The 13,475-nt window shown below is 33.1% G+C and overlaps 1 protein-coding gene across 2 annotated transcripts in view; it reads right to left on the reverse strand.

Annotated features, from left to right (window-relative positions):
* tup (LIM1_Isl and LIM2_Isl domain-containing protein tup) overlaps positions 1–6,618 on the reverse strand; it is a 128,229-nt gene extending 121,611 nt beyond the window's left edge. For both annotated transcript variants that reach the window (XM_072531507.1, XM_072531506.1), the window contains exon 1: positions 6,375–6,618. In XM_072531507.1, the coding sequence (XP_072387608.1) occupies positions 6,375–6,504 (130 nt within the window). In that variant the 5' untranslated portion in view covers positions 6,505–6,618. The remainder of the gene's footprint in view (positions 1–6,374) is intronic.
* Positions 6,619–13,475: the final 6,857 nt, after the last annotated feature.

A 13,475-nucleotide genomic window follows, 5' to 3' on the forward strand; every position in this document is an offset into this window, starting at 1 on the left:
AAAAGAGCGGATAACGTCATCACCTTAATGTGTATCACATTGTATAATGAAATTTTATTGTAAAATGTAGAATATTAAACTTAAAAATCGGTGTGTTTTAGATTTTTTTAAAAAGGCTTTTCATTTAGGAAATATCAAATTTATTCCATACTTTACGGACACACTGTATAGATAAAGACGACAGAAGATTCAAAGTAAGAAGACCTTTCCTCAATATTACAAATAATACTGAATTTAAAAAATATGGAATTTTCTAAAAAGAATTGTTGATTGATGAAATTATTGTGAAATACTATGGACATACCGCATTAGCCTTTATACTATCAAAACAACACTACAAAATGATCTTTCACCTTGGGATCAGGAGTAGTACTCGATATCTTAGACAGTGTGCTACCAGCAGAGATTTGTTATTTCATTTGCAAAAATATGAATACCAAGCAACAAGAAGCTTCGGGAAAATAGATTAGCTAAGTGTCCTTTACAAGATTAAAAAACTCTTAGTAAAGCACCTCGTGGATCATAAGATTTTCGATTTGAGGAAATGGAGAAATACTTTTTATAAAATCCAATGCCACTAAAATCAGAGCCAAGAAGTAGGAAGTGGTGGTATTGCTCAATATTCACAATATTTTCGTCGATCTATAGCAGTTTCCCACCTAAAATGTGACTCATTACAAGAAATATACGAGCCCTTTCCCATATCAGTTGGCCCACCTATGGAATTTGCAGTTTAAGTCGATAACCGTACACAAATTATAACTCTGCATGTTTTATAAGTTCCCATATTAATTAATATGGCATTTTTATTAATATTTATTAAAAACATTGCCCTTATGGTTTTTAATTTATTTTTAACAATAAAAAAATTCACTAAACCCTGGCTATGCATTTACTTATGTCAACATACGTGAATTTTTTCATAATTACGTTAAATCCAGTGTCAGAGGTAGCTCCAAAAAAGAGTTTAAAATAGATTTACGACCATGGCATACCACTTCTGGAATGGGTTTCTAACTAATTAGAATTTTGTCAGAACTTGGTAAAAACTATGCTTCGAAGAATTGTGGATGTCATTAAAAATAAAGGGGATGTAACTCAGTGGTTACCTCGGCACCATAATATATGAAGAATGGACCAACAACCAGGAGATTAGAGAACGCATCGGAGAATGCGCAACCTCTCTCTTGATACAAAAGTAAGAATGCTACGTCTTCTCTGTCCTTTTTGATGGTGTTGAATCGTGGACCTTGAAAGAAGATATGTGCAGAAAACTGGAAGCATTTGAGATGCGGTTATGTCGAGAGGTACTGACCACCATCAAATCTCGAAAGATACAGTTCTTCGGACATATTATGCGAAATGAATCCAAATATGCTCTCCTTCAAGCCGTCCTGCAAGGAAAAATATTTGAAAAACGAGGCGCAGGAAGAAGAAGAACATCTTGGTTAAAGAACCTCAGAATCTGGTTCAATACAACATCTGTGCAGCTTTTTCGCGCTGCTGCAGATAGGATGTGAAACTTGGGTAATGACGAAAAAAGATGAAGCCCAACTCAGGACATTCGAGAGAAAAATACAGAGGAAAGTATATGGCCCGGTATAAGAGGAAGATGGCACATGGAGAATCAGGAGAAACGACGAGGTTAATGAGTTAAATGAAGGTTATGACATTGTAAGATTTGTGAAAAGTCAAAAACTGTCATGGCTGGGACATGTGCAGAGACAAAATGATGCAAAAACAACAAAGAAAATGTTACAATGGAAGCCCATAGGAAGGCGAAAAAAAGGAAGGCCCAGAACGAGATGGTTGGATGATGTGGAAGACGACCTGAAAACAATGAACATAAGACAATGGAGACGAGGGGCACAAGAGAGATCTGAATGGAAGGACATAGCCAGACAGGCAAAGACCCATCCAGGGTTATAATGCCAAAAGAAGAAGAAGAAGAAGCAGATAGGATAAAGATTGCCATGATGATCGCCAACATTTGTAACGGATAGACACATCAAGAAGAAGAATTCAGTGGTAAACTTTCACATTTTTTTTTGTTTTTTTAAATTTATTATTATTCTGTTTAATCAATAGTTTTCATTACGTTATAAAACATTTTCTATAATTAGGAAATTCAAAAATGTTCGATCCAATAAAACTTCTAAAATTTACGCTGCGCTTTTATTTTTGTTCTCTAAAATTTAATTTTTTTATCAATCTAACGTTGGGCCAACTGATATGGGAAGGGGTTCGTAGTAGGGAGACCAAATCAATCAACATCTAAAAGTATTTACGGACATAATCCGGTGAGAAAGGATTCGTGGATAAACGTGAAAGGCAGAGACGATGTCAAGAAGAAAATTGTAAAGCCAAACGACTAAAGTAGAAACCCTCAATTTAGAAGAGTGATATCATAGTTTAAACGCGGAATATCCTCAAATTTAAATGTACACAGCTGCCCTCGAAAACTGCCTGTTTTCTCGATTGCAATTTGCGTTTCCTCATAAGAAATTACAGAATATATAAAGTAGTATATTTATTTGTGCTTCTCTATAGTAGACTTGACCAGAAGTTGTCGTACAATGTAGCCAATTCTTGTTCACAAGTAGTAATTATGGTCATACAAAACCTGTATTCTTCCATGCAGCGATTATTACCGTCATAAAAATACAAAAAAACCTGATTTTTTCAATAGTAAAAATTAAGCACAAAATTGTAATGAAATAAATTTTATTTATATGTTCCGTTTCGTTACATATTTAACTTTATAAAATAAAAATCGATATTTTAAATCAATATTTTTCAATCGTTTGGCAACTTTGGAATTAGCGACGGAATTCCGTTTCAATTCAGATCCACAGAAAGCCGTAAGACTAGTTTTTGTCGAGCGAGTGCCCATCAACAATAGGTTATTTACATTGGCGTTTCTGAGGGTAGGGTATTTTATGCGATAAGTTTGTGTTATTGATAAAACGTGTTATTAATAATACGAGTGTTATAGTTTGTCGTTTTATAGTAAATTTTTAGTTATATTCTGTGATTATTTGGTTTGAGTTTTATTGGAGTTGGACGAAAAACCGAGTTGTTCCAAGAGAAGACTGCAAAATTCTGATGTTGATTCCAAAAATGAAATGCCGCAAAAGAGACGGAAAATGTTAACGTCCGAAGAGAAGGTAATAATACGAAACGTTTATGAAGGAATTGTCGGCAGAAAAATGGAATTAAATGTTAGCCAAGCGGTCGACATTTGTAGCAGTTTAACAAAAGTATCCGTTAGCTGTATTTATCGTGTACTTAAAAATACATCGGAAAATAAAAAGCAAGAAAAAGGTAAAACTAGAGGTAGGAAAAGCATTGTTTTGGATGACGAGACAAGGAATATTATACGTCGAAAAATTCATTCATTTTATTTTCGGAGTGAAATTCAAACACTGAAAAATATTTCTCAAGAGCTCGAAAACGATGACTCCTTACCCAAGATATCTCGTAGAGTCTTAACCAGGACCATGCGTGAAATGAACTTTCGATATGTAAAACTCAACAGAAAAAGTATGCTATTAGAAAAAAATAAAATTATTGTGCGGAGAAGAAAATATTTAGAAGAAATACGCAAAATTCGCAGCACTGGGCCCAAAATATGTTATTTGGATGAAACCTGGATTAACTAAGGTTGGAAAAGGTCATACAGTTGAAAAAGTTTGGCAAGATTTAAATGTCAAAAGTAAACGCGAAGCATTTATAGAAGGCTGATATACAGGATTAAAAGCTCCATCAGGAAAGGGACGGCGTTCAATCGTCACCCATATAGGAAGTGATACAGGGTTTCTTGATGATGGTTTTCTTCAATTTGAGTCGAAAAAAACAGGTGATTATTAAAGAAATTGAAAGGGAGGATTCAACAATGGCTTACAGAAAAGGGGATTGCATACGAAGAATCAATGCTCAAAATTTAGCTCCTTGACATTGCACGGTTAAGGAAAATTGAATATCTTAAATATGCTGTAGATGAAACTGCAAAAGATTATGGTGTCAGAGTTCTGCGTCTACCACCTTATCATTGCGAACTTAATCCCATTGAACTTATCTGGGAGCAAGTGAAAGGAGAAGTAGCACGCAATAACAAAACGTTCAAATTAAACGAAATTAAGAAACTTTTGATTCAAGCAATCCTCCATGTAACCAGAGAAATGGGCTAAATGTATAGGCCACATAATTAAAGAAGAACATCGTATGTGGGAACTTGACACTTATATAAAAGTTTTACTAGAGCCAATTATAATTACACCAGGTGGTGAAGATAATGACAGCGATAGCAGCACTGCATCTTCAGGTTTAGGCAGCGAATAATATTTTCTAATAGTTTAATAAGAACATCAGCATAAAAAAAACCAAAAACAAAAAAAAACGAGAAGAACATAGTAAGTGTGTATAGTGTTTGTGTTTAAACACATCAAACATTATTTTTATTTTGTTTTTATAGAATTTTATTTTGTTTTATAGGATTTTATTTTGTTTTGTTTTATACTGTTTAAGTGTTTTGTTCATTTTATTTAATAAGACAATATGGCTCTTGGCGAACACCCATTTAAAAAAAGTATCTGGGGTGGTGTGGAAACTGTCTTAGAATTTGTTTTAAAAAAATTTCATTGTGTAACTCTTTAAGGACGGGTCACGTCAAAAGACATTTTAGCGTAACTTCCGCGACAGCCGGTTGGTATCAGTAAACTTTCTGCAAAATTACTTCTTTTTTATAGCTTTTTGTTTGTGGCATTCTGTATTTTTAGGGGAATGTAGGGAATGAGCCACAACATATTTATTCATATGTTTATTTATTGACGTTTCGATCTCTATATCCAGAGACCGTTTTCAATTATACAAATGATAGTACTATTTATTTTCTATGGCTTTTCGCTTGTCGTTCTGTATTTTTAGAAATGATGTTGGGAATAAGCCACAATATATTTATTCAAATGTTTAATTTACGGACGTTTCGATCTCTATAAAGAGACCGTTTTCAAACATACAAATGACAGATATATTTATTTTTCTATAGCTGCTTGTTTGTGGCATTCTGTATTTTTAGGGAGAAGGTTGGACATAAGCCACAATATATCTATTTACATGTTTAATACATTGACGTTTCGATCTCTATTCCGTTTTTAAAGATAGAAAAAAAAAATAAACAATATAAGATTATAAAAATTTATAATAATAAACAAATAAAATAAATATAACTATCATTTATATCTTTGAAAGCGGTCTTTGGATATAGAGATCGAAACGTCAGTAAAAACTTGTAAATAAATATATTGTGGCCTATTTCGAACATTAATATTTGAAAAATAAAATATAATTAACGTTAAAATAAAAGTAAGTGTACGTCACTGGATTTCCAAACAGCTTTCCGCATTTCTGGGCCTTTAAACGATGATTCACTCTCTCAAATAGTGAAATTATACTATATTATATTGTGGGAAATGCGCTGTTACATAGTCAAATATTGTTTTGTACAATATTATAAAAAATAAACTTATTTTAATTAGATGTAAACAAAAATTTTAATTACCGTAACTATTTTTAACTTAATTCACTTATACTTGCAATTATGATAACCCTTAAAGCCCAATGTCCCATTTATAGGACGAGACAAAATTAAAAATGTAATGATGTAAAATAATTTCATGAATATTTCCTTATTTAAAAAAAGATTAAGTACCTATTGATAATTGTGTATAACAATTTTGAAATTTAAAGAAAAAAAAATTTGGGAGTTAATGGATTAAAAATTTTCTTGACTGAACATTATTTGCCTATAGGTTATTATCTTATTTTATATCTTTGTATCTACCCTATATTCGGATTTGGCACTTAGTACCAAGTCACAATTATCTAAATCTATCAGATCTGCTGGTCACCCAAAAAGGTAAAGCAATTTATTTTAAAAATCAGAACTAAAAGTTTTGTTTAATAAATAACTCATTAGCAACTATGCTTGCCAGGAATAAAATGTTTTGAAAATATTGGGGCCTTGTTCAGAATGTATAAATATTAAATTCCTTCTTTTAAATGCCCGAGTCACAAATCCTCTCCTTTTAAAAGAGAAATATTAAAAAATAACTTTATACAGTTCTTATACGCTTAAATTCTTTTTAAATGTTACTTTCTTCATACTGTCTGGTTGGTTATGTTTTGACAGTGGTTTTTCTTCATTAACAAACATAAGAAGAATGTGTTTTAAACCAAACAATAACAAGAATATCCAATTTTTATTTCTTATTACATATTTTTAGTAGCTTTAAGCTTTTGAAAATTTCTTTGTTGTTTGTAAATAAAGTATAAAGAAAGCTACTTATAATTTACAGAATAAATAAGAAACTTACTGCTTTGTGATTCGACGGAACACGAATCTGACAACGGATGAGGGTTCATAACAAGGCTAGGTTGAACCAAGCCTCTGTGATGCATTGGTAACTGGTGCATTGCCAGTCCCCCGGTCTCTGACATCACCATACGAACAGCACTTTTTCAAACGCTCCACAAAAACTCGCGAATTCGTCTTTTATGCGTTTAGAATCGCTATCGCCCTACACGGTCTCGCAAAACATCACCCACGGCAGTCAAATACAGACTGAGCTCGAATTCGGTCAACAATCGGCTCGGCTCGGTTCTATCGCTAAACTAGAAGTGATCCCCTCCATTTCGGGCCACGCCTATTGCGTTTGCGTACTTGGGACGATGATTGGCCGCTGTTGTGATGGCCCAGTACAAAATGGTTGGCGAATAATCAATACTCGGCTGGAGGGACGGCCCCCTTTGTGCTTGTATTTTCCCAGCCTTCTTTGTTGCTTTGCTTGGTTTGTGTGAATTTAACCTTGTTGTATGACGAGTCGCCGGATTCTTAGATTGGGAATAGTCTTGTTTGGTTTCAATTTCGAAATTTGTAGCAGAGCTATCTATTTTAAATTGGGTTTTATTTGTTCATTACTTATTAAGTAACAGGGCTCTTCTGTTTGATCAGAACAATCATCAGCAATTATTTTATCAGTTGTTTTTGTTAGATATTTCTATTTTAATTTTGTTACACAAATTCTAGAATACACTTGCCAATATCTTCAGCTTTACTTAAATTATCAATAAACGTACACCAAAGAAATGGAAATGTAGGTACAACAGGAACCAGTGATTAATTATAAATCAGGGAACCAAGAATAAGTGATCAAGTAACTATAAAAATTGATATAAGTCGGTTCGCTATATTTACGCGGGTTTCGGATTAAAAATTTTATTGTAAGTACCCAGTTTTAATTACCTGCTCTTTGGGGAAATATCAACTGGTTAAATAAAATGAAAAATAATCCATAACTTTTTTTAATTAAATAATAATGGAAAATCTTTCATATAATTGACAGTATAATAAGGAGAATTACTTCATTAATGGAGTCTAATGTGGCTAATATAAACCTAATAATAATTTTATATTACACTTCACACAGAAAATATGGTCTATGTATATTTGTTCCATGGAGAGAATTTCTAATGAAAAATAAAAAAATTTAACTTGCCAACAAAAATGAAAATCAGTCATTATCATCAAAAATATCATAATCGTCATCATCATCACTGTCATCACCATTAATTGTTATTATGATTGGACTTATTTCGTTTATTTTATTTTCACGAGTCCACCAATCTTCTATTAGTTTCTCGCACTTGAATATACAGTTGCACCACACTTCTGGAGTTTGCCCTGGGTTCTTGGAAGTGCCTTTCGCCAAGTTTCCCGAACTGCGTCGTCGCTATAACCGTTAGGCCCAATATGGTTGTCATAATATTGTTTTGCTATTCCCCATATATATTCGATGGGATTAAACTGGCAATGATACGGTGGCAGACGTAAAACTTGATGACCATAACTTCCAATAATCTGATCCACAACAAAGGTTTTTGGTTTTGCGTGGATATTTGCCAAGCGTAATAATTCTGATTTTAAAATATGTTGTGTAAATGGTATATGTTCCTTTGTCAACCATTCTTTAATTTTATTAACAGTCCAAGAATTCGTTGGGCTTTTGTTTAATACTTCAGAATGGTAAGGTGCATTGTCTAAAATAATTACGCTGGGCTCACTTAAACCTGGGAGAAGTTTTTCATGTAACCATTTTACAAACATTTCTGTGTTCATATTATCGTGATAGTCACTTGATTTTGATTTAGATGAAAATATTAAATCATCACCTTCTATAAAACCCGATTTCCCTTCTGCATGTAAAAATATGTGTCGCTTTCCTTCGCCATCAGTATGTTTGATAGCCTTTACGTTATCATCTTACCATATTCTCTTGGTTGCACCCCTAGAAAATATCCATGTTTCGTCTAAATATATAAAATTTGCCCTTTCTTCTTTTAATTTAGAATATTTTCTTAGAAAGTTAATTCTTTTATGCACAACAGAACTTCTTTCACAAAGGGCTTTTCTGTTATCCTCCTTTTGAAATTTGAAACCCAAATTATGTATCATTTGCCATAGACTTGTTCTGCCAATTTCGTCAAATTTTCTATCTTTTAATTCCGAGAGAATTGTATTTAAGGTCAAATGTTCCTTGTTGGCTCGCATTCGATAAATGGTATCACGAATTTCAAATTTTTTTCCATCTGGAATATCTTTCGTTTTCAATGATAGGCGAGTTTTTCGGTGATCTTCTTTCGGCCGTTCATTATTGCGATTTTGTAATACTCCTCTTAGTTTGGTTTCACTAATTCCTAGAGCATCACATACGCGTTGTTGAACAGACATTACCGATTTTAAAGGACCGCCATTGTCTTTTTCATCCGTAAAATACTTATGTACACTACAAATTAGACTATCTACATCTAACACACGTCTAGGCATTTTTAAATATTTCCACCAAACATACAATGTCAACACTGGCAAAGAATCAATTCAACTGCAATATTGTAACAAATTTATACCTACCCTAATGATATTTTAATGTATTTTAAAATATGACCATTAATGCGGTTTTTACCTAATTTTCTGGGAAGTCGTTTACTGCAACTGGTTATCAATGAGTCATTAGCATAATTTTGTTAATCCGAAACCCGCGTAAATATAGCGAACCGACTATACCTTCTTGCCTGAGTTTAATCGAAGAATTTATAAAAATAATATGATTACCTTAACATATTTACAGTAGGTACAATACAAATAATCATAGAATGCAAATAAAATGACCAACCCTAAAGAGTAGGGTAGACTAAATACGATTTTATCAATTTTCCTTTAATGGCTTACTGCACAGCTATTGCAGCTGTAAACAGCGATTAATGCCTTTGAAATGAAGGCATGGTCTTTAAATTAATGCCAAAACCAGTAATTTAAGTAAAACAGTTTGGCAGGAATAAATCATTTTAATGAGAGTGCGATTGTTAAAACCGACCCCATACCAGGTGAAGCTGTAACACAAATATGGGTTACTTGTAACACTCAAAAATAATGCGTAAATCACGCACAGAAAATCAGTTTTTTTAATCAAAGATACTAGAATTTAAAACAAATTAAAAAATAATGAAGGGTACAGGGAAAAAAGGAGGTATGTCAGAAATAACACATTCTGAAATAAGGCGATTTTAATCTTCAAAGCGGCACAAAGATTATAGTCTTGTCATTTACATTGATCAAGGTATTCCAGAGGTTAAATATAAGGTTTCAGTTGAATTACAAAAACATAAATTATTCTACTTTCTTTATTTTGCTAAACATTTAAAAATTTTACACATTAATTCAAAATATTAAAGTAAAAAAGGAGGTATGTCAAAAAAGTATTAACAACGTTGATACAAAAATGCATTTTATTTCAGAAAATAAACAACGATTATTATAAACATAATGTTTATGTAAAAGAACTTAAAAATAGTTTTTTTCAACAATTTTATTCGCTCCGTGCGTGACTGTCGCGACACCTACCGCCTTCATCTGACAGTTTTGGACCTACCAATTTTCAGGTTAAATATATGACATATGTTTGACATTGTTAAATACAGGCGAAATTGACAATTATTAATAATTAACTCTTTAATTATATTTTTTCAGTTTATGTACAAAATAAATGTAGTATTAAAAACTGGGTTTCTCAAAATTCATCATAATGTATCTTTTTCACCCCAAACGGAAAAGAAAGGGAAAAATCTAGTACTGGCAAATCAAGTTTTCCACGTGAGAGAGCATATAATTAAAAACAGTAATAGTAAAAGTTATGATATAAAAGCTAAAGTCATCAGGCACTCTGCAGTTAGCTTGAAGCTTTATAAAATATCATTTAAGGTAAATTTTTTAAATATTTCCTATTTCAATTGCATAAAAATGAGGTTATGTGATATTTACTTTTTCATATTAATAGCATCTTTTTCTTTTCTCTAATTTATATGTAATCTTTGGGAACCTATAAAAACTACACTTACTATTTTTGCTATTATTAGCACAATTAAATACGCAACATGTATTTGCACACATTTTTGATAAAATTTATGCGTAAAAAGATTCCAATTTTGTCATATTTCGCCGTTACGCACGCTGGCATCGTTTCAAGGTACCCCTACCATGGTCACGCACGGAGCGAATAGCGTCTAAACGAGATTTGGATATATGGGTTTCTAAATTATTGATGAGGAAGTTCAACAAAATAACGTTGGGTATCTGAACCAACAAAATTATTTTACATGCTGCAGATCTGCATATTTTGCTTGACTGATTGGCAGAAGTGCTAAAAAATAACAAAAGTAAGCTTTATAAAACTAATTAATTGGGGGGTTTTACCTGTATAAGATGGAGGTAGCTCAAAATTAATTTCTGGTAATTCTGGGTAGTTAATCCCTGCTGTGTTATTACTGTGGTCTCCCAAGTTCCATTGAATGTTGTTCTGTAGTACAAAACACGAGGATGATCCCTAACAGCTTTTACCTCGCGGATGGGTCAAGTTAGAAAAGGGCATTTATTTTTATAATGCTTACGTAAATATTCAGTCCACTTTCGAAAATACTCTTGAGGACATTCTTCAACATGAAACGGTGACGGTTTTCGTCTAGCAGTTTTATACACTTCTGTCCTGTCTAGAAAAAGTTTGGCTTTTGATTGACAAGTCCAAAATCTTTGTCACATTCCAGGTAGGAATGTACCCTAACAGGACAAGTTATTTGGATAGAGTCCAGTCTCTTCCCATGATGAACTACAGTATTGTGCGAATTAATGTGAACAAGAGATCGAAATTCAGTTTTCATAAGTTGGCACACCTGCTGTGCCTATTCTGTCAAAAGAACAACATAACCTCAAAACCTTATTAGTACATTGTTCAAAACACGTGCTTTGTGTTTTATATCATTATATATTTTGTTGTATTTCAAGTTACGTGCAAGTTGGTGTTATTTTCATTGATTTAACTGTGCAATCAGGTTTAACTTTTTAATATGGATATCACCCCTAGGAAAAAAAAAAGGATCATAACACTTAGTGAGCATACACCAACGACTCAGAGGGAAATTGCAAAGAAGTGTTGTGTAAGTTTGCGTGCAGTAAACAAAATAATTAAACAAAAAAAAGGAAACAGGGTCAGCGTAAAGGAAAATGTGGAAGAAAACGGAAGACTACTCCTCGAGATGAAGCCTTTCTTTTGCGCGATAGCAAACTTCATCCCAGAAAAACAAGTTATGACCTCCAGCAAGATTTAGAAAAGGCTGGAATAAAAATTCACGACTCAACGGTACGCGGACGTCTCTTAGAAGGAGGGAGAAGCGCCGTGAGACTGCAGAAGAAACAACTTCTGACAGCGCCTATGATGAAAAAAAGACTAAATTGGGCAAGAAAATACGCCCATTGGAGTGCAGAAGATTGGAGAAAAGTGTTATTTTCTGATGAGACCCACTTCCTAGTGCTGGGCCAGCGATCAAAATTCGTACGAAAGGCAGCCAATGAGTCACTTTTAGCTAGCCATATTAACGAAACAGTTAAACATCCCACCAAAAAAATGTTCTGGGGCTGTTTTTCATATTCAGGAACTGGCACTCTTACTTCTATTGAAGGTATGATGAACAGTGAAAAGTACAAAGTCATGCTAGGGCAACGCTTAGCTATAGAGCTTGACAAAGTACCGGCGGAAGGGACTGCAATTTTTCAACAAGATTCAGCTCCGTGCCATGTATCGAAGGTTATGATGAAATACTTTAAGGATAATAATATTACCCATCTTAATTGGCATGGGAATTAACCTGACCTTAATCCTATTGAAAATTTGTGGGCAATATGTAAGGCTAAACTGCAAAAATTTGACTGTATGACAAAAACAAAAATGGTGGAAGCAGTGATTAAGGTGTGGTTTAGACATCTAGAAGCAATCACAAACAATTGCAAAAAACAGTTTTTTGGCAACAGTCTCAGGGTACATATAAAATATGAACTCAGCTGTAGACATGCTGTAGTATGCAAAAAAATTGTTTTGGTTTAGGTCTATCTAATACACCATCACCCGACATTACGGCGACACCACCAGATGATGAAATCTTTGAATCTAACCATGAACGTGATAAATAAAAAGGAAATTTCTTTCCCCGCTTTTTCTTCTGTGTCAGTCAGGGCCGGAGATAACGGGCCTGTAAGGGAAACACTGCAGGCGGGTACTTCTGTTTGGAGGGCTATTTTTGCATTTCACAACACACCTAAAATAAAATTATAAAACGCATACAATTTATACCGAACATCGTGTAGTAATGGAATTTATTGGTAAATAGATTATGTTTAAAAAACAACAACTTTGCACAAATTCGAAATTGCTTTGTTTATTTTTTTTTTAAATTGATTATAGGATTTGTGTCAGCAGTTAGTCATAAATGAATGATTTGTAGTAGAATAAACATTTACGCAAAAATGTAATAAAATAGATATCAATATTCTTATTAATAATGTAAAAATTAAAACAAGGAAAAAGGATTTTTTTTAAAGTATTTACATCGTGCTTTGTTAAATTTTGTACGATTTTCAAAAGAGATAATTAAATTTAGAAAAACGGAAGGGCGATTATGCTAATTTTGCAAGCTGGCACCTTATACCCTAGCACCGGGAATGGTGTCAGTAATTCGAAATTAATACCACTTAGAATCCAAGAAGCAGAATGGATTTACTAAAACCAACAGGTTTCTTAAAAAACTACAAAAAAGTTACAGGCTTACTAGAAGAAGAAAAGTATGTCAGGCTTCTCAGTGTGGACATGTACATAAATTTGTTACTCGGGTACCTCGACAAAAAAATATTAGAAATTAATATTGACCAAAATAATGACGAGGAATTCAATTTGAAAAACTCTTTTATATCAGCAAGAAATATGATTATCAAATACTACAATAAAACAAAATTGGGTGTACTGTATTTTTCTATAGTAGAAACCTCGTTCAGTTAGAATGCAGTTTTGGTCTTACACGGCACAGTGGTAGTAGTT

Source organism: Diabrotica undecimpunctata, chromosome 5 (genome assembly GCF_040954645.1).
Source record: "Diabrotica undecimpunctata isolate CICGRU chromosome 5, icDiaUnde3, whole genome shotgun sequence".
NCBI lineage: Eukaryota > Metazoa > Arthropoda > Insecta > Coleoptera > Chrysomelidae > Diabrotica > Diabrotica undecimpunctata.